Source organism: Panthera pardus, unplaced genomic scaffold, assembly GCF_024362965.1.
Source record: "Panthera pardus isolate Hobbes unplaced genomic scaffold, ASM2436296v1 HiC_scaffold_13, whole genome shotgun sequence".
NCBI classification, from domain to species: Eukaryota; Metazoa; Chordata; class Mammalia; order Carnivora; family Felidae; genus Panthera; species Panthera pardus.
The window spans coordinates 115,080,169-115,103,627 of record NW_026526688.1 but is presented as its reverse complement, the minus strand read 5'-3'; the positions used below and the strand labels follow the sequence as shown (position 1 = coordinate 115,103,627).

At 39.1% G+C, this 23,459-nt stretch overlaps 1 protein-coding gene across 3 annotated transcripts in view; it reads right to left on the bottom strand.

Moving 5' to 3' along the window:
* Positions 1-23,459, bottom strand: part of PAPSS1 (3'-phosphoadenosine 5'-phosphosulfate synthase 1) — a 104,378-nt gene that overhangs the window by 3,233 nt on the left and 77,686 nt on the right. For all 3 annotated transcript variants that reach the window (XM_019416712.2, XM_019416704.2, XM_019416722.2), the window contains exon 11: positions 11,730-11,959. In XM_019416712.2, coding sequence (XP_019272257.2) covers positions 11,730-11,959 — 230 coding nt within the window. The remainder of the gene's footprint in view (positions 1-11,729; positions 11,960-23,459) is intronic.

Below are 23,459 nucleotides of genomic sequence, written 5' to 3'. Positions count from 1 at the left end.
GAGAATATCTTAAGTAGGTTCCATGCTCAGTGCAGAGCCCAACGCAGAACTTAATCCCATGACCCTGGGATCACGACCTGAACTGAAATCAAGAGTCAAAAGTTCAACCAACTGAACCACCCAGGCGCCCCTACCCAAATGTTACAGTGGTTATCTCCATACAGTATTACCACAGTGCTATTAATTTTGCTCATGTTTTCTGTAGTTTTCTAAAAATGATTTTTATCAATTATCAAAATCAAAAAAATATCAAGTATCAATAACTTTATAATGAGTTAAAAGTTTATATAAAATAATCTCCAGCCATTTGATTTTAAGTAATTTTTAAAAATGTAACCTTAAATTAACCTGAAACCTCAAATACTGCCCCTGATGAAAGCAGATAAATAAGGTCCTGCTATACCATTATGCTTCCTATACTGGTCTCAAAGTAGTTACAATGGCTATTAACTCACTTATGTACCAGGCATTATCAGTAAAGAGTGTATCTGGATGGTGCTAGCTACACAGAACACGTTCAAAACTATTTCTAATTAGGAACTCAATAAATATTTGGTGAAATATAAAAGAATGCAAAAGTGTATGCATAGAAAAATTTTACTGGTTCAATATAGAACGGTGCATATCTGGTCTTAAATGAGTCACTACTCTTCATCTTCTGGCAAAAAAAAGGGAAATGTGGGATTTCTGATTGCTGTGGTTAATTTAAGCTACTTGTATATTCCCTTTTATCTAGTTGTTCCCACTAGAAATTTCTCCATAACTTTCACAACGATCTCTTCCATAATCATCTGCACATCTACCTTCTCTCTGACCTTGCTCACCTCCACTTCAGGCAGGGGAACCCACATACACCTTCCTATCCTGGCTCACTGTCTACCTATGAGCCCTCAGATTGTGGACTCCAGACCAAGAAAGAAATACTGTGATTTCCTCATGATCCAAACTGTGCATTGGTTTCTGGTCTCTCCTGCTTTTCTGATTCTGTCTGCGTGCTCAATGACCCCACTGCCCACTGGGCTTCTAAACCTTGGAACTGGTTTTATCACCACCAGGCTCTGTGCACCTCTTTCATTTGGCCTGGCTCTATGCCTGATCACAATTGTTAGTTCCTAAGATCAACATGACTCTTGGTCCTGAATCTAGTTTTACCTCTTAGGATTTGCTGCTGGCCCCAGTTCTGGCCTTTCCAACTCCAGAGTGAGATACTCAGACTTTAGTGATTGCCCCAACCCCCTTTGAAACATATCTAAGAATTTTATTGTGGAATATTATACATATAGGACATCAATACAAAATAGTATGACTCAGGCATCTGGGTGGCTCAGTCGGTTGAGTGTCTGACTTTGGCTCAGGTCATGATCTCGCGGTCCGTGAGTTTGAGCCCTGCATCGTGCTCTGTGCTGACAGCCCAGAGCCTGGAGCCTGCTTCGGATTCTGTATCTCCTTCTCTACCTCTTGCCCAATCACATTCTCTCTCTCTCTCTCACTCTCAAAAATAAACATTAAAAAAAAAAAAAAAAAAAAACAACCATTCAAAATAGTGTGACTCATTTCATCAGTCATAGGAAAAGCATCTCTAACTATTAGGCAGAAAGGCACTACTTGAATTCAGGCATGCAACATCTTCCCCTAGTCACCCTGTGTGCTCTACCTATTCCCTCAACTACAAGAAAGACAGGAAGATATACCTATGCATTCAACTCAATATATAAACAGCTCTCATCTGCTTAGGTAAAACATATTTTAAATGTCTATATAAATTTTCAGAGATGATCAATAAAAATGAAAGGCTAACAGACATTGCTTAAAAGATGGATTCAAACTAGTTTAAACTTAGGGGTCTCTCTCACTTCTATCATCTGTTCAATGTGTCAGACAAGTCAGATCTACTATAATAAACTGGCCCATGCAGATGGGCTGGTTACCACAGGGAAATAAGCCAACCCCTTTCTCTCATACACATGACAACCTGAGGGGAGAAAAGAAATTGACTGCATGTGAGATGGGCCTAGACAAGAAGCAAGACTGGGAGAAAAGATTCCAAAAAATTCAGTAAGGTTGGGGTTAGAAACATAATTTGTAAATTTACCAACACTAAAATGAAGACTGTGTTAGAGAAAACAGGTAAGTTCTCCAAAAAAAGATGACTCAGCAAAAGGAAAAGCATTTGTCAAAGGAGTAGGAAGAAAAGCAAGATGATCTGGAGGTCACAGGAGAAGAGAAATCCTAATGTGTTAAGGCCACAGAGAGGCTGAGAAAAGGACCATGAGGGGAAAAAAATAACTACTGGATTTACAAATTGGAATTTAAATCTTCTTAACTGAAGAGTTTTAGTAGATGGCGAAGGAAAGAGATGTGGTGGTAAACTGGCAGAGATACAGAGTGGAAAAAGAGATGAGATTTTTTTTTTTGTTTAAAGGAAATGGGAGGTTTCAGCAAGTGTATAGGTGGAAGAAAATAAACGGCAAGACTGAGAAAAGGAAGGAAGATGAAAGCCAGGAGAAAAATGAAACATGAAGAAGAAAAGTCTGACATGAAGAACACAGAAGTGGGGCTTTGACACGGAGGAGCAGCAGGAGTGAAGGAAGGTAGAAACAGGGATGGTTTGGGGTGAGAAAAAGACGAGGCAGTTAATGCAGCACACTCCCAACCTTCTCAATAAAGACGTTGAGACTGCCCTCAAGGAGAACAAGAAGCTGTGTGGGAATGGATTAATAATAGAATCCATCAACACTACGGACTTTCTCTCCAGGCCAGCCAGGTTCCACCTGAGGTCAGAGAGGAAGCCAAGAGGGTGGAGGGGTCCAGAGAGCTTTCCAATTGTATCTAAACATCCTCACTCCAATCTGATGTAAAATCAGTTAGTTTAGCTAGAATCTACCCAACAAAACACTGGTTGAATGTTGCAGGTCCTCAGAAGGTTCACTGATCAGCTCCCTATATAAGCTTCACTAAGGAAAATTATGACCCTGGAGATTTATGGCCATGTAAATCTTAAACTTTGATTTCAACAAAGGAAAGCTTGTGTCCCATGCATAAAGTGCTTGCTCGTGATGGCAGTGAGAACGAAGTGAGAGCACAGCTTTCTGGATGACTGTCTTGACTATTTGATTAAAGGAAAAACGCCAGACCAATTACAGCCCTTTCTTTCCCCTAGAATGCCAAACTGTCTGGAATCCAGAAGTCTGCTTGCATTCTTTCTGAAATTGCATTTTAAAACCAAGGTCCCTGGGTACCTCTTTTCCTGACTCTATTTCACACTCCATCTGCCCCGCATGCCACAAGCATTTCTTCATCACATGAAATGGGAGTTTCTGTTCCCACATGGTGGCGGTTCCACTCCACCCTGGCTACAGAAAACACATTTATTTTCCTCTGCCTCATACTTGTACTGTCACATAAGGATTTTACTTTTTATAAGAAGTCAGGTGCAAGGACTTCGTACAAGAGTCACATTATCTAGAATCAAATCATATTTTTCACAATTCATCTTTAATTAGACATGATCTTACAGAAATAACTGAGTCAAGTAAAAACTCAGGCATTTGGGGAATAATCTAAATTTAGCTCTCAACTTTACCTGGGAGTAATCAGGAATCTGCCACAACAGAAAGGCTACCAAATAAATGACCCTGAGGGCTTTCACTCAAAGCAATTCTAATAAGCCATCTAATTACACTAGTTAACCAATCTCCCATGGTGCCTGGAAAAACAACAACAACAACAACAACAACACACACACACACACACACACACAACTATGTTTGATTTTTTTTTTCCTTCTCAAAACCACTTGGTCATAGCTTCTTACAGTCCACATCTCTTAAAGAAAGAAAAGGGATGGAATGGCAGGGAGAAGGAAAAACACGCCATCTAGCAAGCTATGCGGGACCCTGTGGACCAGCATCCTGTCCCACGTGGGATATACTAACTACATGTGGCCAGCATCTTGACTAACTCCGAAGTACAATGACTCTTGGCCACTTGTTGAAGATTTTAAATCTTTACAACCATCTGCTGTCTCTTAGTCCACATATGTGGTCATCAGAGCCACCAGCAGCATGAGTTGTTCAAATGGACAAGAGCTGGGGTCAACAGATGGCCCATCAAGTGTACCTTTTGAGGGTTCGTTATTCAATTAGCATGGGCTTTGTAAAAAAAAGGTAACTAGATGATAAGCAAGCAGAGGAGCAAAGGGGAATTTCTTCTCTGATAGAACTAAAAATCATAGTGGTAACTTCTAAGTGAATCAAATGAACTATTTGGGGTCTAACTTTTCATCCAACTTGAAAGAAGCTCATATATGACACTATGTAGATCAAAACTAAAAATTCTTAGGCGTGAGGTCAAAAAGTCATCTCTCCAAAACCAGATAAACAGTTATTTATGGATTTCTTTCTCAGAACCAAAAAAACTACTGGCTGGCAATGTACATGACAAATTTAACAATGTTTAGTTTCAAACCAAAGACCAACTGAAATACACAAAAAATTCAACTATCTAGAACCTACCTAACCAAAATCCTTAATTCATCATACTTCCCTCCCAACACCCCAATCTTTTAAGTAAAAGCTAGAGAACAGTTCCTATCAAACACTCAGACAGGTAACAAATTTCTAGGGGTGCCTGGGTGGCTCAGTTGGTTAAGCATCTTGACATGGGCTCAGGTCATGATCTCACAGCTATGAGTTCAAGCCCTGTGTCAGGTTCTCCCTCTCAGCACAGAGCTCACTTCAGATCCTCTGTCTCCCTCCCTCTCTGTCCTTCCCCCACTCTCGTACACGCTTTCTCTCAAAAATAAACATTAAAAAAAACCAACAAATTTCAAGGACCGTCCTGAAGTGCACTGCAGTCAAGTCAATTTTCTTTACCAAAAAGGGTCATGAAGACTATAATCTACCACAGTGTAGACAAACAGAGGTTTTGAACTGAGTGCCAATGGACAGGTTTCAAAAGGATCCATAAATACCTTAATGGCCAAAATGGGGCTTCTGTGCTGGGAAAGAGCATATCAACTTTCACCTGGTTCTGAAAGAAGCCTCTGATTACTCAAGAGTGGATGGTGGATCTCAATTTTTTGAAAGCTAAACTCAGAAGCTCTCAGGTGCCCATCATCCAAATAAAATTGTCTGGTATGAGGTACATGGCTGAAATCCCATTGTATGAAAACTTCCTCTCAGCAGACTGTAGTGACCTCTTCTGAGCACACGCTGATGTCCCTGAGTGCTGCTCTCTGTATACAGCCTGTTTAGTTGCAGTAGGTTATAGAGACCGAAATAATACATTTTCAAAGGGTTTTCAAAATTAGTAACTCAAGCAGCTTAAGCATCCATGAGTTAACCAGAAAATTAGGTAAACCCAGGACACTGCTAGATGGCAAGGACACTGCTTTGACTACATTAAATAATTTCCTTTATATCTTTCACCAGGATTTCTTCATCTTGTTATTTGCTTTCTACTTTTAAGAAACATGTGAGTATCCTCATTTACTTAGAAACCAGGATATCTGTTACTCTCAAAACATCTAGATCAGCTCCAAATACAAAAGTAAAAAGAAGTCGCTGGAGTAAAAAACAAAAACAAAAACAAACCCATATTTTTGACTTGTGACTAATGACAAAATAATTAAAAAGAAAATAAGTACCTAAACATGCCAATATTGTTACAAACCTGTGATTCTCAAGACAGGTGATTTTGCAACCTCACTTCCTCCTCCCCAGGGCACACATTCTAGAATGCCCCGGATGGCATCCCCTTCCCAACCAATTATCTGGTCCCAATGTCAATAATGCCAAGGTTGAGAAAGCCTGTCTGCTAAATGGCATGTTGTTAAGAAAGAAATTGATTTGACATTGTTATACTAAGTAAATCCCAGTCGTACCCCAAAAAGGGCAGAAAGCATAAGAAAAATGAGGAGACCCCAAAAGTCACGGGAAAAAAGCAAAGCAGAGAGAAAACAAAAAATCAAGACATCAGACATGATGATTTGTGGCTCTTTCCTCCTGGAACTCTTTGCAGTAAGACCAGTGACAACACGGCACAGCTCCACAGTCTGAGGGGAGATCACGACCAGGTCTCAGTAGAGCAGCATTTGAAAGTACAGATATGGAAAAACTCTGCTCCATGTGTGCGAGACAACGGGGTAGAAGGGGTGGGACCAGATATGACAAGCAGATGCTACCTGCCTTCGGTGATACCTAAGGACACAAGTTGTGTGAGGAAGCCTCTCAGCCAGTCTTGTTCCGCAGCACGGAGGGAACCTTCCCAAGCTTCCTCACTCGGCCCTATGCTGCACACACACCATTGGGACTTGTGGCACAGTACGGTATCAGAACGAACAAAAGAATGTATACAGAGAGCTTACAATAAATACATGCTTACATGAGCTTAACATGGAAAGATGCTCATGAAAAGTAAATAATTAAAAGCAGGGTAAAAAAAAAAACTATTATAAACTCAACTATGTTAAATCAATGTACAGAAAAAGAATAAAACTCAAAGCACACACATAAAATAGGTGACTGCCTGAGTGTTATTTTTCTTTTAAATGTTTCCATAATGATTTTATTGGTTGACCACTGGGAGAATGCATCCTATTCATCTGTTACCCCAAATTGCATCAAAATCAGGGTACCCCACTCACCCAGAAAGAAGGAACTTTCTAGGAACAAAGGTGTATGACTAAGGCCTATTTTCCTTCCACCAGGCTGGAGTGTTAAGATCACCTTGGATTGCTCTCTGGGGAGACCCAGATTATTCTCCCCTAAGCTCTGTGGGAACTCTTTCCCAAGAACTGTCTCATTTGCTCTTTCTACTTTTCCCCTATCACATATGTCCGTTTATCTCATACGAGTAGTCAAAACTGGTCAGGGCTCTGAGGTGGAGGGAAGGAGCAGATCTTTGGCCTTCTTTGGTTCAACGCTTCTTTGGCGTCCTAGGCATTAAAAAAATAAGTCTTCCATATAGTCTATTCCAGCACAATAGAGTTGTGATTGGGACCTTTATATTGGTTACCCTCCCCCCCACCAATGTCTTCTCTCTTTCAGATGTTGTAACTGATTTAAAAAGGCAGGACAGGAGTACTACTGGGTTTTATAATGAAAATACCACAACATCTCCTTAGGATGTCCTATCTATTATTCCTAATATTAACCTCCAGAGAAAAAAGTTACTTTTATTTTACTTCTAGAAAACTTAACTTTCTCACTTCTCTAGAATGTCTGCAAAAGAGGGGTCTATGAAAGAATGAAGACAAATAATGTTACTACCACTATAGGTCATTTGTATGGCAAAATAGTGAAATTACCTGGGTCTAACCTAAATTATTGGAGCCCTTTAAAAGCAAAGACTTTTCTCAAATAATAGAAGGGAAAGTCAGGGAGATTTGGAGTGGGAGAAGGATTCACCATGAAGGAGATTCTGTTGGTGGGATGGAGGTGTCTAGAAGAAAGGATCTAAAATGGCTTCTAGGATCAGAGAGCAATCCTTAGCCAACAGCCAGCAAGAAAATGGGGACCTCAGCCCCACAACTGCAAGGAACTGAATTCTGCCAACAAGGGTCACCTTGGAAATGGATTCTTTCCAGAACTTTCAAATGAGAGCCCAGCCTGGGCAGAGAATCCAATGCAGTCCACCCAGACTTCCAACCCAAAAAACTGAGACAGTAAGGATTGTTTTAAGCCACTAAATTTGTAGTCATGTGTTAGCACTAGAAAACTAACACAATTAGCAACTTGGAAATAATGAAGTATAGCTTTAAAAGTCATTGCACAGAAACCACTAGAAAAGATGAGCTTTCCTGTGGAAAGCACATAAAAGAAGGGAAAGCTATACGAAAAAGTGTCTATAATTAGAATATTTTTTAAATGACACTAACAGTATGTGAATTAATATCAACTTCAACATTAAAGCTATGAAAGCACTCTACTGATAATGTGGAAATAACCAGACTGGAACATTTTCATCCACCTGTCCCTTCATATACCCATTTCCACAAGGCACTCTCACTCATGTATGCTCTTTTTGTTAAGTTGCCATTTCAATAATCTGAACCATAACTTTGAATTTTTTTACCCAAATACTAAGAAGATCTGCATAAAGGAGAAAACATTACAAATAACTGAGAATTCTAAAAGTTTGTAATATCTGAAAGAACGGAGTTCAGTCTTGTAGTCCTAAAACTAAATTTCCTTGAGTCACTATTATAGCAAATACGAGCCTACTTGAGCTTCCTAAGTATAAACAGATGATTTTTATCATAATTCCTATCAATATCTTACTTGAAATCTTCATAAAGTTTGTTTTTGTTCTCCCTAAGCCTTGTCTTACACTAGTATTTAATTAAATCAAAAGCTGCAAAATCATTAATTACATAAAAGCTGGCATTGAATAACATCCATTAATCAAACATAAGACAACCTCATATGTGCATAATTAATAACTGTGTTTTCTCACTACATCAAAGACTATCGCCTTTCCACAAAATTTTAATCACTTTCCAACATGTTCCCATCAACTTAATTATATGTGAACACAAATATAAAAAATCAGAAAACTAAGGCAGTTTTAAGGCTTCCCAAGTTACAATTTATTAAGATTTGGTAAACTCAAAAAAATTCCAAGAAAATGAGCCACTCATGCAACTAATATAGAATTCATCACTGGAAAATCTTATGAGAACTGATGTAATTATTTAGCTTTTGAATGATTAAAAGAGAGACTTAAAGCAATACTACACAGATTTAACAAAACGTGAAAGTTATCAAGGGCTTCCCCCAGCACGTCTGTCAACTACATACAGATGGGTTCTAGGTCCTGCGGGTGATTAAATCACCTGATCATGCATGCAAAGAAACCACAGTAATGAAACATCAGTAAAGGAGAAGTGAAAAAGAAAAGCCCAACTCTATTTAGTTTTGTTTCCTTAACTCACGGACATGGAAACTCACCTAAGTTTTAACCATGTGGCCACGGGCAGAACGATTCTATTTCTCTCTCCTCACTCTGTAAGTGACTGTTAACTTTCAGAACAAGATTATGTTCATAACATCTTGTACACAAACTAAACAAACAACTGCATGCTGGATCAGAAGTAAAGGGTTTCCCAGCCCAGCATTCTGTCTCTGACACTGTATGTTTTACAAATATGTAGAAAGCAATGCTACCCTCCATGAGTCACACTGAAGGGTCTGCAGCTGGGGAGCTTACAAAAGAACTGCTGGGGTGTAGGCCTCTCCCCGAAATAAGTAAATTAGAATCTCTAATGGAGGCACTAGATAATTTTAACCACAAAAAGACAGGACTGTATTGGAAACTTTTTACTTTCCTTAACATTTAATTTATATTTTCAGTTTCAATCACCTTTTGTGGCAATATAGTTCAAGGTTTACTCAAATTGTTTTTATTTTTTTAATTCTTTTTTTAAATTTTTTTGCCAGCACAGAGCCTGATGTGGGGCTAGAACCCACAAACCATGAGATCATGACCTGAGCCAAAATCAAGAGTTGAATGCTTAACCGACTCAGCCACCCAGGTGCCCCTTTACTTAAAATTCTCTTGTTAAAGCTTCTGAGGCATCCCTTTGGAAGAGAAGAGCCCATTTGCAACTCTCAGCACACCCCTCTTATAGATGCCCTGTTTGTGAGACAGTGACATTGCTCTGTGTGCACATACATTATGTAAGTGTATGTACACATGCATACATATATAAATAGACATACAAACAACATACACAGGCCTATATATTTTTAGGCCAAAACAAAACATGCCACGATTTAAAACTATTTCTATGTGTTGGCAAATCCTGATCTTTTATAAAAGTAAAAATGGTCTGGATTATTGCAAATTCTTCTCTTGGTTTGGTTCAGAAGTATACTAGAATCTGGACCACATTTCAGATTTTCAGAATAATAGTCTAGAATAGCTCCTGTCTTGAATTCCACACCTAGGCCCCAAAGTGTACTTAGGAGTTCTTTTACACTTGCCTGTATCAGTTATATAAGCCCTTTCTGTTCACTGACTCATAAAATTTTCCTGCATTTTAGCTCCAGTTCACCACTCAGAAAAGCCTATCATCTAAAATTATGCATTTTTTTCTCCAGCAGTATTCATGCCTTAAGTGAAAAGCCAATAAATCTCTCAAACTCTACTGTAAATAGCAGTATTTCTTTACCCAATTTACCATTTATCACAAAGAAATTAAATGACACCAAACTTCATGTCACTTTTAGAGACAAGAGAATGTTTTGATCTTTAAAAGGTTTCTTTTTCTTTCTTGTCCATCCCCATTATTACAAAATGGGCTACACCAAATGAGGACACAGGGTGAGGATCAGGGTTCTCTGTTCCTGAACACAGAATTAACTATAAAGTATCATGGAAAAAAGGATGAGCACTCTCAGATTAAAGGTTATTAGACCATGAACAATTTTCAATTAGTACCTATTAGTAGAGATAAATGTAAGAAAACAAATAAAAAAGTACTTCTCCATTCTACTTGCTGCACATGAATTGTAATTTGTACTAAAAAAGCATCAATCAACAAAACAAGTATCTGCTAAAAATGTAAAAATAACTAGATGCTACAGATCATGGAAAGAACTACAGATTTTGAACTAAGATGGAATCAACTCATCTACCGCCATCACTTTAGAGATGAAGAAACAAGGCTAGTCACACAGCAAAGAAAGAGCTAGAACCCATAACTTCCTATTCTAGAGCCCTAACGTGTCACTCTAAATTTAGAATATACTAACAATTGGGGCACCTGGGTGACTCCGTCAGTTCAGCATCCGACTTCGGCTCAGGTCATGATCTCATGGTTTGTGGGTTCGAGCCCCATGTCAGGGTCTATGCTGACAGTTCAGAGCCTGCAGCCTGCTTTGAATTCTGTGTCTCCCTCTCTCTCTGTCCCTCCCTCACTTGTGCTCTCTGTCTCTCAAAAATAAATAAATGTTTAAAAATAAATTTAGAATGTACTAACAATTGTTATTATATATAAATAAAAATTAATACAATTTTTCATTGAAGGGACACAGATACATGTTCAACACTACCAATAATTTGTACTAAAAGCTTGTTAGTGTTTTGCTCCTCCTAAGATCTTTGAAGAAAGAAGTTACACTCTTCGTGGTCAAGAGCAAAGGCTCTGTAGTCACACTGCTTGGGTTCAACTGCTGGGCTGCCATTTACTGCTCTGGGCCTTATAAAAGTTATTCGAACTTTGTATGCCTCAGCTTACTACTAATTTATAAAATCGGGATAATAGCACCATAGGATTGTTGTAGGGATTAGTTTAATGCCTATAAAGCAATTAGGACAGTGCCTATCACATAAGTGATTGCATAGTTATTAAATTCTCTCAATGCTAAGATTTTTGGGGCTTACCAGAGTAATCATCTCTACTACATGCTCCATAACATAGAGTAGATATGGCAGAAATAGTCATGTCAATACTGACCTTATGCACTCTACAACAAAAAAACTGAACCACTACATGCCATTTATATATGAACCAGGAAGCATGAAACCAGATTCAATTTTTACTTCTACTTCTAACTGCTGGAATACTGAGAAATTAGTTTCCTTGGTTTGGCCTTTCTCTGAAATGTGTACAACAAAGTTTGTACAACAAAGTGAAGTTATTATAAAACTGAGACAATACTTTAAAGCCCTGGGAGCAGCTTAGAGCACAAGGCGTTTCATAGATTTGTGACAATAAAACTTACTGTTCAGAGTCATAGTAGTCCATACGCTTCTTTTTCTTGTTGTAGGCTGCAACTCGAAAGGGAACTATTTCCAAGGTGATGAGCCCAGGGGCCATTGTCAGCACTTTGGCACCATGAGTTGGCTCATAAAGATCCTTCCCTGTTTCTGGATGAGGCATGCCAGCGGGGTCTCGTCCGACAATGTAAAAATTGGCTCCTGCAACCATCCGTGCTCTGCAATGCCACTGGACCTAGAATAAAAGTTTTCATACTTGAAACTATGCTTTTATGCCCATACTTAGAAGGAGTAAATGGGTAATCAATGTGTGCATACAGATGGTCCCAAACTTACAGTCCCTGACTTTATGATGGTTCAAAAGTAATATGCATGCAGTAGAAACCACACCTTTAACTTTGAATTCTGATCTTTCCCCAGGCTGGCGATAGGCAGTAGGATCATCTCTCAGGATGCTGGGCTCACCAGCCACCAGTAGGCCATGCAATCAACCCACACACTTACCTGTACCCATAGAACCATTCTGTTTTTCACTTTCAGTACAGCATTCAATAAATTATATGAGAGAGTCAACACTTCATTATAAAATAGGCTCTGTGTTAGATGATTTTGCCCAACTGTGCTCATGTAAGTGTTCTGAGCACATTTAAAGTAGGATGGGCTAACCTAGGATGTTCAGTAGGTTAGGTGTATTAATTGCATTTTTGACTTAATGGTATTTTCAACTTATGGGTTTATCAGGACATAACACCATCGTAAGTTGGGGAGGACTTGGACTACTTATACAATCAATAACAGCAGGAAACTCAACAAATTTAAATATTGTCATCTTGGGAAGCCAGAAACAAAATTGGCAAGCCCTCCCCGCAAAATCTCAAAGCATGAATGTGTACAGACGTTTATGTACATGTATTTATAAATATTTTTGACTTAAGAAACAAGTAAATGTATATGCATATATATGTACGATTTTAAAAACCACTACCTGCCATTTATATATAGTTTAAAACCTAATCTATTGCAAGTCAGGGTAGCGGTTGAACCTTCGAGGGAAGAAACTGGAAGGGGCTTCTGGGATAATGATAATTTTTTTTCCCAGTTTTACTGAGTATAATTGACAAATAAAATGGTATATATTTAAAGCATTCAACATGATTTGATATACATATATACTGCCAAATACTGACCACAACCAAGTTAATGGACACATCTATCACCTCGGAGTGTGTGTGTGATGAAAACAATTAAGATATACTCTCATCAAATTTCATATATACAGTATAGTATTATCAACTATAGTCACTGAGCTGTATATTCCAAATTCAGAGCTTGTAAGGTACACACTCTTCTTTGTTACACTTGAATAGGTTTTTAAAAAGCTACTGGATTTCAATTACATGAATACATACTTACATAAACTGGTACTGAGAAACCCTACAGCCAAGTGACTACTACCGAAGATGCTAGGTAAGAATAATAGCAAGGGTTGGTTGTGACCACACAGCCATGCTGCATCCAAAACCAGCTCCGAAGCTCTGATGCATTCACAGTAGTGCTTGTTTAAAAACAAAATTAGTTTAACACCCAGAAACATGGAACTTTAGAAGCTAAAGTAATTTTAAAAACCATTTTAGCCATGTAAGAGATCATCATTCTCACTAACATTTGAAGAAATGAGCGCCCAAAGGTTAAGTGACTTATCAAGAAAGTGCAGAGGAAACCCAGTCTAGAAATCTGTTCTCAGCTCCTGGGCACTTGAGTGGCTCAGCTGGTTGAGTGTCTGACTCCTGGTTTTGGCTCAGGTCACGATCTCACAGTTGTGGATTGATCAAGACCTGCGTCGAGCTCCATGCTGGGTGTGGAGGTGCTTGGGATTCTTTCTGCCCCCTCCCTCTGCCTGTCTCCCACATGCACACGCACACACACACGCACACACTCTCTCATAAACAAACAAACAAACAAACAAACAAACAAACAAGAAAAAGAAAAAGGGAAAGAAAAAAGAAATCTGGCCTCGGCTCCCTTTCAGTGTTAGGCTCCACTACTTAATGATTTACAAAACCATTTCTGCTCTATCTGAAAATAAGATAAAAATGATGACCACCCACACATCATTGTCCTTTGATCTCTAAATACTTTGATACCAAGACATATTTTTATTGAAACAGTTTAGAAAGTGCAATAGCACAAGGACAATCCCAGACCCCGTACCTGAAATGATCACCCTGAGGAGTTCCAGCTTTTTAAGCTTACTGATATTTACCTCTGTGTTTCTAAGGTTTCATTTTTAAGTAATCTCTACACCCAACACTGGGCTCTAACTCCTAACCCCGAGATCAAGAGTTGCATGCTCCAAGCCAGCCAGGAGCCCCTACCTCTGTGTTTCTAAATGGCATGTGTATACTGCTGATCTATTTAATTTTAGATATTATATTACTTCTATGTTATTTCTATTTCCTACTGTGATGATGCTTGACTCACTCCATTGTCCTTATTCCCTACCCCATTTATCCAATAAATATGGTGATATCATCACTGTTGGTGAAATTCATTTGTAAAATGGTAATTAGAACTGTATTTATCTCAGACTTTTTAAGAAAAGTAATATGGGGAAATGTAAAAACTTAGAATAGTACCTGGTATAAAGTACACAGTAAATGCCACCCATTATCATCTTTATTTCATCCCCCTCCTTGTACAACTGTTTGTTTTTCCTATAGTAAAAACTGTCTTGATTTTTTTTCACTCACTTATTTTCCCAACTACCTGTATTTCTATGTACCTTATACTATCCTTCCTGAGCACACAGTTTAAAATAACCCTCAGTATATCTTGCAGTGTGGCCATGTGGCAGAGATTTGGTCCAAAAAATAAGAGCCAGGGTACCTGGGTGGCTCAGTCGGTTAAGCGTCTGGCTCTTGATTTCAGCTCAGGTCATGATCTCATAGTTCTTGAGTTCAAGACCTACATCGGGCTCTGCGCTGAGAATGCAGAGCTTACTTGGGATTCTCTCTCCCTCTCTCTCTCTCTCAAAAGATATAAACTTAAAAAAAAAAACAACAACAACAACCAAGAGACCCAGAGTGATGTGTACCACTTCCAAACAAGGACCATTGAAAAGCTGCCTGCGCACTATTCTAGTTCTCTTTCCCCATATGCTAGCTAAATAAAGAGGACCCCAAGGTCCTATATCTCTTCTACTATTCAGCATTACTACTGTTTGCAACAAGCTGCAATAGTTCTGTACGAACAAGATGACAAAACACAACAATAAAAGACTTGTGTTCCTCATAGACACCACCTCTTCCTCCAACCACCCTGATTCAGTCCTTCATGAAAATACCGCTCACTCCTCTCTGCCCCTTCACTGTAGACGCGACTAGTTCAGACTCAGAATTTTTATCAAAGGGTCAGTCAGAATCAAATCATCAATGAACCATTTTGCAACTTCAGTTAAATGGAAAATCATTTCAGCCTCATGCAAATTAGCTACTGCTTACAGAGTTAAATTAAAAGACCAATCTACATTCTCTGAATTTAGGTGAACTTACTTTGCTCATTAAATGTTTATGTCTAGATACTTGAATCATTCAGGTACCAAATGGTTTATGAACAAGGAATGTATAGCTTAATTTTAATATGTAAGGAAGCTCAGATCATTTAATTCAACCCCCTCTGCCCTTTTAAAAGGAGAGGAAACCAAACCCAGAAAAATCAGTACCTTACTGAATCACAAAGCATATTGGTGGCAGTGGCCAGTTCTAATTTTGTCTTATAAAATAACCAGAAAATTGAATTGCCTCTTCGAGTTCTTCTAGAGGTTAAATGAGTAAATTAAATGTAAATACAACAAGCATGGACAGAGTCAACACTGTCCTGCAAATAACCTGAATGATTTCAATTTATATTCTAGTGAATGGTTTCCCTATGAGAATACTTTTAGCATTATAACAACCAGGAATGAGCAAATCACATGTAACACTTCCAAGAATGACTGGTGTGAATCAATTTACAACCCACCAAAAAGGTACAATATTTTTCAGTCAAGAGAATCCAAGTCCGCCCACAGCCATCCTATATCCGGTTTAGGAACACAGGCTTTAGAATCAGGCTGTCCTAGATTTAAACCATAGTTTTGCCTCTTAACGATGCAATGTCCTTAGTTGATTTCCTAATAGAAGCCTCAATTTCCATTTATAAAAATGAGAGGGTCGCTGGGGGGCTCAGTTAAGCGTCTGACTTGGGCTCAGGTCACGATCTCACTCATGAGTGAAAGCCCCGCACTGGCCCCTGTGCTGACAGCTCAGAGCCTGGAGCCTGCTTCAGATTCTGTGTCTCCCTCACTCTCTCTGACCCTTCCCCATTCACGCTATCTCAAAAAAAAAAAAAAAAGTATAAAAATGGGAAAGATAATGTTTAACACATAAATTGATGGGAGATTTGAAAGCACTCAAGATAGCACCTGACCCTCAACAAAGGACAATTGCAAACACCGCTGCTGCTAACTATTACTCTGTGAAACAGTCCATGACAATCCCAGTTGCATTTAATTGCTTCCTAGCCAGTTTCTAAAGAAAATTCATTTGCTCTCTGACAAAGAGGACATGCTGCCTAGAAGGTGGTCACTAAAACCCAGTGAGAGCTGCCTGGGTCTCTCTCCAGCACACCGAGGTCAAAGTGTATTATTGTGTTCTTATGCCCAGTGGCAAGCATGTTTGGAATACTGAATGCATACCGAAGAAGGAATATAAGATGAGGTCTACAGGTTTCCTACAGAGCCTTCTAAGGATCCATAAATGGCCAACCTAACAGCAAATGACTTATTTTCTGCTTTACTTGCATCTGTGTGCCAAACACAGATTGGCTTTTTTCCTGATTACAAAAGTAATTTAACTCCCATGTGGCAAATAGTGCTGGTTGCCTATACAATAACTGATTTCTCTTTGCCCTTATCTATTTCTTGATGACAAAAACCTCACTCTAGAAGATGAAAACGCCAGGCCCTTCCTTGCCATACAGCGTGGGCATCTGAGCATATAATGCAACCTCTGGGGAAGTCTGCTGGAAGACTTCTGAAAAACTTTTTCCAAATAAAATCCTCAACTCTTACCTGAAAATATCTTTACTTCATCTTTATTTTTGTTTGAATACAGAATCCTATAGATTAACAGGCTTTCTGTTTTTCTCTTAAAGACGTCACTGCATTGTTTCTACTTTGTATTGCTCCTGAGAAGTCAGACCTCTTTGCCCCCATCACTTTGCTTTTAAGGCTCCTCTTTATATCATTAATTTTCGGCAGGTTGACTGCTTGTGCCTAAGTGTGGTTTTCTTTGGATTTATCCTTTCTAAGATTTATTAGGCTTCTTGAATTTGTAGGCTGATGTTTTCCATCAATTTTGGAAAACTTTTAACCATTTTTTCAAAAACCTTTTCTGCCACAGGCACCCAGGTGGCTCAGTCGGTTAAGCATCTGGACTCTTGATCTCGGCTAGGTCTTGATCTCAGAGTGAGGTCCAGCCCAGCAGTGGGCATGAAGCCTACTTTAAACAACAACAACAACAACAACAACAACAACAACAACAACAGCACGAAAAAACCTCACACCTTTTCTGCCACATTTTTTTCTCTCTCTCCTCTTTTCAGAACTCCAGTTACACATTTGTAAGATGGCTGGATACTGCCCACAAGTCACAGAGGCTCTGCTCATTTTTTTTCCCCATCTAATTCCCTTTTTCTTTTCTCAGGTAACTTTGAGTGACTTCTAGCTCATTGACCTTTTATTCTGCCACCTCTAGTCTGCATTTAACTCCATACAACAAATGTTTTCATTTCATATCTACTTCAGTCTTTGAATTTCCATTTGATTCTTTTTTTTTCATAGTTTCCTTTTTTTTTTTTGAGATTTCTTATCCATTAGACCATATTTGCTTTAAGAAGTTTTAATGCTCTTAACTGCTAATTCTTACATCAGCATCATCTCAAGGTATGTTTCTAGTGATAGTTTTATTCTGAATTATAGATCACCCCTTTCTGCTTCTTCATATTTTAAACAATTTGTTACTGCAAGCTGGACTAGCACATGATTTCTTCTAAGGAGTCTGAATTGTGTGGTTTTCCTTTAAAGTGTCAATAGCTCCATTCTAGCCCACAGGTAATTTACTGGCACTTCTCATTTTTTTGAGGCTTTTTTTTAACGTTCATTTATTTTGAGAGAGTGAAAGAGAGTGCACAAGCTGGGGAGGGACAGACAGAGAGGGGGAGAGAGAGAATCCTCAGCAGGGTCTCACTGTCAGTGCAGAGTCCGATGCAGGACTTGGATCCCATGAATTGTGAGATCATGACTGGAGCTGAAATTAAGAGTCGGATGCTTAACCAACTGAGCCACCCAGGCGCCCCTTCTGAAGTTTGTTTTTAATGTTTTTGGGCATGTCACTCTAGCTTTTTGTGCCAATTATCAATCAGTTGTCTCTCAACTCCAAATTCACCCTTCAGTACTTGTTCTGAGACAACAGATTGAACTCTTTTAACACTATGCTCACTGTAAAGAAGAAATGCTTAGTTTTATCAGTAGAGGGTATCAGAGATACCCTCTATTGTAGTAGGAAGGGGTTGTCCAAGCGGCCTGTATATGGAGGATACGGTGGCACTCGGGCCCATGGGCAAGCCCAAAGTACACAAGCCTTCAACGACCTCAAGCCCTAGCCTGAGCCCAATGACCACCTCATTGCTGCCCCCCTAGTGCAGACACTGGTGCATTCCAAGCCTCTCAGCAGCAGTAGCTTTCTGAGTCCTGCCATTCACCCACCCACCAGCCTGTGCTCACCCGTGCCCCAGAAGGTTATTTCCTGCATCCACCTCAACACAGCTATCACACTCTGTGCACTGCTCTGGCAGCAAGAGGGCTCCCTCCCAAAGTCCTGACCCACTCAGCACTGGTCTGTCAGCCTCAGCTAGCCTGTTCATCAGAGGGTTGTTTCCTGCTTTCTGGTTTCTGTGAACCAGTTATGGTCCAGACAGTCCACTGAATTTCTCCACCATGTGGTGGGATGAAACCATGCTTTCTCTTTACTTATTTATGGGGGCTGGGGGGCAGAGAGAGAGGGATAGAGAATCCCAAGCAGGCTCTGTGCTGTCAGTGTGGATCCCAACGCGGGGCTCAATCCCACGAACCAGGAGATCATGACCTGTGCCAAAACCACAAGTTGGACACTCAACCAACTGAGCCACCCAGGCACCCCTAAACCATGCCTTTTTCAATGAGGTCTGAAGCCCAGCTTTAGGGAGGGGGATTTCTTTTCTAAGTTTATCTCTACTTTTGTAATCTCCCTCAACCCTAGGGTACCCTTCAGAGTTCACTTTACATTTTTATAATTACTCTTCTATTGAAGTCTAGTAATTCTTTAAACTTCCCCTGTTCAAATTCTACCTAATATTGAGGTCCAACAATTATCTCACTTCACTTTCAAATAAGGTTTGAGAAGTGTCTTATCAAAATTTTACACAGACTATGGACTACTTAGAGTCAATAACTGTAGGTAAAATAGATATCTGCTTAGAATTTCCTCCCAAAGTACATTGTGCGGGCTAAGGTTTATTCAAATCTTTAATTTCTATATTGTAATCCAAGTCAGAATTAATTAAGTTTTGCTGTTCAATAGTGTGAATAGGGAAGTAGTTCATAATTCAAATTATAATTGACTCAAATTACATTTATCTATGCAAATATTAATACTATAATGCCTGCTCCTTGCCACCCTCATAGATTTACTAAGATATCGTGTGACTAATGAACCAAAAGATTATTGATGGACACAAACCCAAATTATACATCTCCATACATACTATTTATATGTAGGCAGACGTGGGTGGAATCTAAGTGATCAGCAGGACGCGGTGAGCCCAGCGTCCTCGTACTCCGCCATCTTCTCTCTCTCCCCACACACAATATTTATAATGTAAGTACCTTGGAATTGCTCTTGTCCCATACTGCTCATCCCAATATGTCCATCTTTCCCAGAAAAGTGTCACATATCCATTTATTTTTCTCTTACCCATTTTTAATTGACATCCCTTTTGACAAACATAAAGTCCATTTGTTCCCTGACTCCATTAGAAAAATAGCAGCCATCACCTATCCCCCTACTCTCAAACCTGGCAAAGATTTTGGTAAATTTTATTTTCAGGAGTTTCTGAAACAAAAAATGAACAAACTTTCCAAATTTAAAATTATATTATCGGGGTGCCTGAATGGCCCTGTCGGTTGAGCGTCCAGCTTCAGCTCAGATCATGATCTCATGGCTCGTGGGTTTGGGCCCCACATCGGGCTCTGCGCTGACAGCTCTGCTTTGGATTCTGAGTCTCCCTCTCTCTCTCTCTCTGTCCCTCCCCTGCTCGCTCACTCTTGCTCTCTCTCAAAAATAAACATTTAAAAAATAAAAAATAATAAAAAAATAAAATTACATTATAAAAATATGTAACTAAAAATACCACCTCTTATAATACCACAACTCCTACCTACACCATCCTCTCCTGCCCTAGTTGAGAAATCCCACTATCCCAGAAGCCTAGCAGATTAAGTATATATGTCCAACTTTTCTTATTAAGAATATTGAGAATAATAAGTAGAACAATATATGGCCAACTTAAGTGACCTATTTCTTTATATATTTATACCGACATTTGCTTTTAGAGAAGTGTAATAAATTTTATCAAAGTCAACATTCCATATAGCAAAACTCAAATACTCAACTGGTTTATAAAAGAACATTAGGCACAGAAATGATTTTCTTACATAAATGTGCAAATTTTCTTTTCCAGACTATCAAAAACGTACTTATTTTAATAGTACACAAAAATTCTTTAGAAAGTCAAATCCATGATCTACTTTTGTTGGGTAAAAAGACTACCTTCATTCATCTCATGAATTGCATGTTAAAATACCCCTCTCTTCTTTGTACGTTAATCACTCAAATATTAATCTATTTTCTTGAAACTCCCAAATCATAGTGGCTTGCCTCCTGATTTCTCAGCAGTAGGCATCATTTTAAACTCTTCAAGTGACTGGAAAATCTAGAGAGACAAATGAAAAAGGAGGTTCATCCTTCCCATCATTAGATTCTGGTTCTAATGGCTTTCTATCTTAATGGTGCAACTAGTACTCTAAATGCTTCTACCAATATCTATTACTCTGTATGGTATTGAGTCCTGACAAGAGTCACATTTCTGATGTACAATGCAAAAATTACAAATTCTACTTAGATGTTTCATTCTCCAACTTGTAATTATACGCAACTTAGAATTACTCTCACACAGTCCTCAGAGTTGAAAGGGAGTTTTGACTGTGGAATCCAAATCCTTCCTTCTGCAAATCAAGAAACTGAGATCTGACATTCAAATTACAAGTTTTTCCAAAGGTCCCCTTTTTCACAAGGAATCTCAGCTGAGTCTTCGAACTAATACAACTCAAATGTAAGAGATGTATTTGTTCAGAACCATAAGCAACCAAACTAATTTTATTTATAAATAATGCTGTCCTGGTTGAGCCCAGCCTTGCGGAGTGGGAGGATTGGGGAGGGGAAACTCTCCCATGGTGGGTGGGAGTAAATCCACCATGGCCCAGATTGCCCCTCTTGCTCCTGCCTGTCAAGCCCAGGGTCCCAAAATTTGCTTTTAAAAAGAGACCAAAGAGCTTGATTTGCTTCTGCCTCTCCACTCTCTCAGCGAGTATTATTTTAAGGAACCAAAGGTGGTAAGGCACTGGAAAACATTTCATGAAGTCCTTTACCAGGGTCAGAGAAGATCAAAACAGGTACCAATTACTGAGCTCTTCCTAATATGCTAGTCACTGCACAAAGTGTTTTATAAATATTATCCCATTTTATATATACAGCACATTGATCAGTTACTATTCCTGTTTTATAAATAAGTACACTGGTAACTTAGAGAGTTTTAGTAACATGTCCAAGGCTGCAAAATGAACAACTCAGAGATCAAGTATTATTCCTGGGCATCTCCAGCCCCCAAATCCATGCATACCTATTCTTACTGAGCCCTTATACCGTGTCAGGCCCTACAGTAAGATGGAACGCCAGCAGAAAAAAATTCTAATTAGCACTGTATTTAGGAAAGAAACAGTGTAGATTACATAATTGCAGGAAACCTCGGAAAACCAGACTAACAGACAATATTAGAACATGATGCTGCTTTAGTAAGAAACCAGAACAGATGCTGAGCAGAGAATCTATAGAAAAATCAGGAGAAAAAAGGGATTATTTTCCACCATGAAAAGCATCCTAAAACACTTATAAAATTTAATGTCTCTGAATTAAATTAGTAACTTCAGTTATCAAGAAACTAAATATAAGCTAAAAATATATAAAATATCAGACTATACAGATCCTCAAAATTATTATTATTTTTTTAGGTTTATTTACTTTTGAGGGAGAGAGAGCGCACACAAGCGGGGAAGGAGCAGAGGGTGGGGGGTGGGGGGGGTGGGGGGCAGAAGATCCAAAGCAGACTCTGCGGTGACAACAGCAAACTGAATGTGGGACTTGAACTCATGAGCCACGAGATCATGACCTGACCCAAAATCACATGCCCAACCAACTGAACCACCCAGATGCCCCTCAAAATTACTTTCAAAATAAAAATACATCAACAGATTCTAAATGTTTTTGTGCAACAGACCCCACATCTACTTATCCAAAAACCTGAAATCCAATTTTTCCCAGCTTTATTAAGATATAATTAGGGGCGCCTGGGTGGCTCAGTCGGTTGGGCGGCCGACTTCGGCTCAGGTCATGATCTCGCGGTCCCTGAGTTCGAGCCCCGCGTCAGGCTCTGTGCTGACAGCTCAGAGCCTGGAGCCTGTTTCAGATTCTGTGTCTCCCTCCCGCTGACCCTCCCCTGTTCATGCTCTGTCTCTCTCTGTCTCAAAAATAAATAAAACGTTAAAAAAAATTAAAAAAAAAAAAAGATATAATTGACATACGACACTGTGTGAGTTTAAGGTATACAACAGGATATATGTACATTCTGTGATATTACAATTAGGTAACACATCCCTGTGAAAAATCAAAAACCCCAAACGCCGAGCTTTTAAAACTAATTTAGTCGTAAAACCCGATCAAAACTGACATGAAATTAGTTACGGGCTCTACTGATCCCACTCGGTGTGAAGAGTCATTCACTACAGAAATATTAATGTGCTTTATATCCCAGGAGAATTAGGTAATACATGACCCCAAAGATTCTGGATAAGAGACTGTAAGCCTGTGTTGCACTACTCTAGAAACATGAATAATATAAATGAGAAGACAAAATTATCAGAGACCCCAGAGAGGATCAAAGTTTATAATTAAAATTTGGGAGTCTATGGCTCCTATAATTAGGCTCAGATCTCAAGAAGTAATGTCCCTTTAGGATGCTGGAACTCTTGGAAGTGCTTACAGGGAGAACAGATGTATATCCTAACAGACATCCTACTTACACTGCAGATCCTGGTGCGAAGCACAAACTAATTAAATAAACACACTGGCATCCAGGTGGCAATATGCTCCTACTGTCCCCCACGTAGGGCATCTGCTCATTTACACAGAAACAGTTTCTATTAAGGAGTCATTTACTCATGCATGGATAACTTCCACAGCAAAGAGAAATCGCTACCTCCAAATGTATGTTTCCTCCGAAATTCGACTGGTTAACCTCATCCAAATGTCTTAAACCAAGGATGT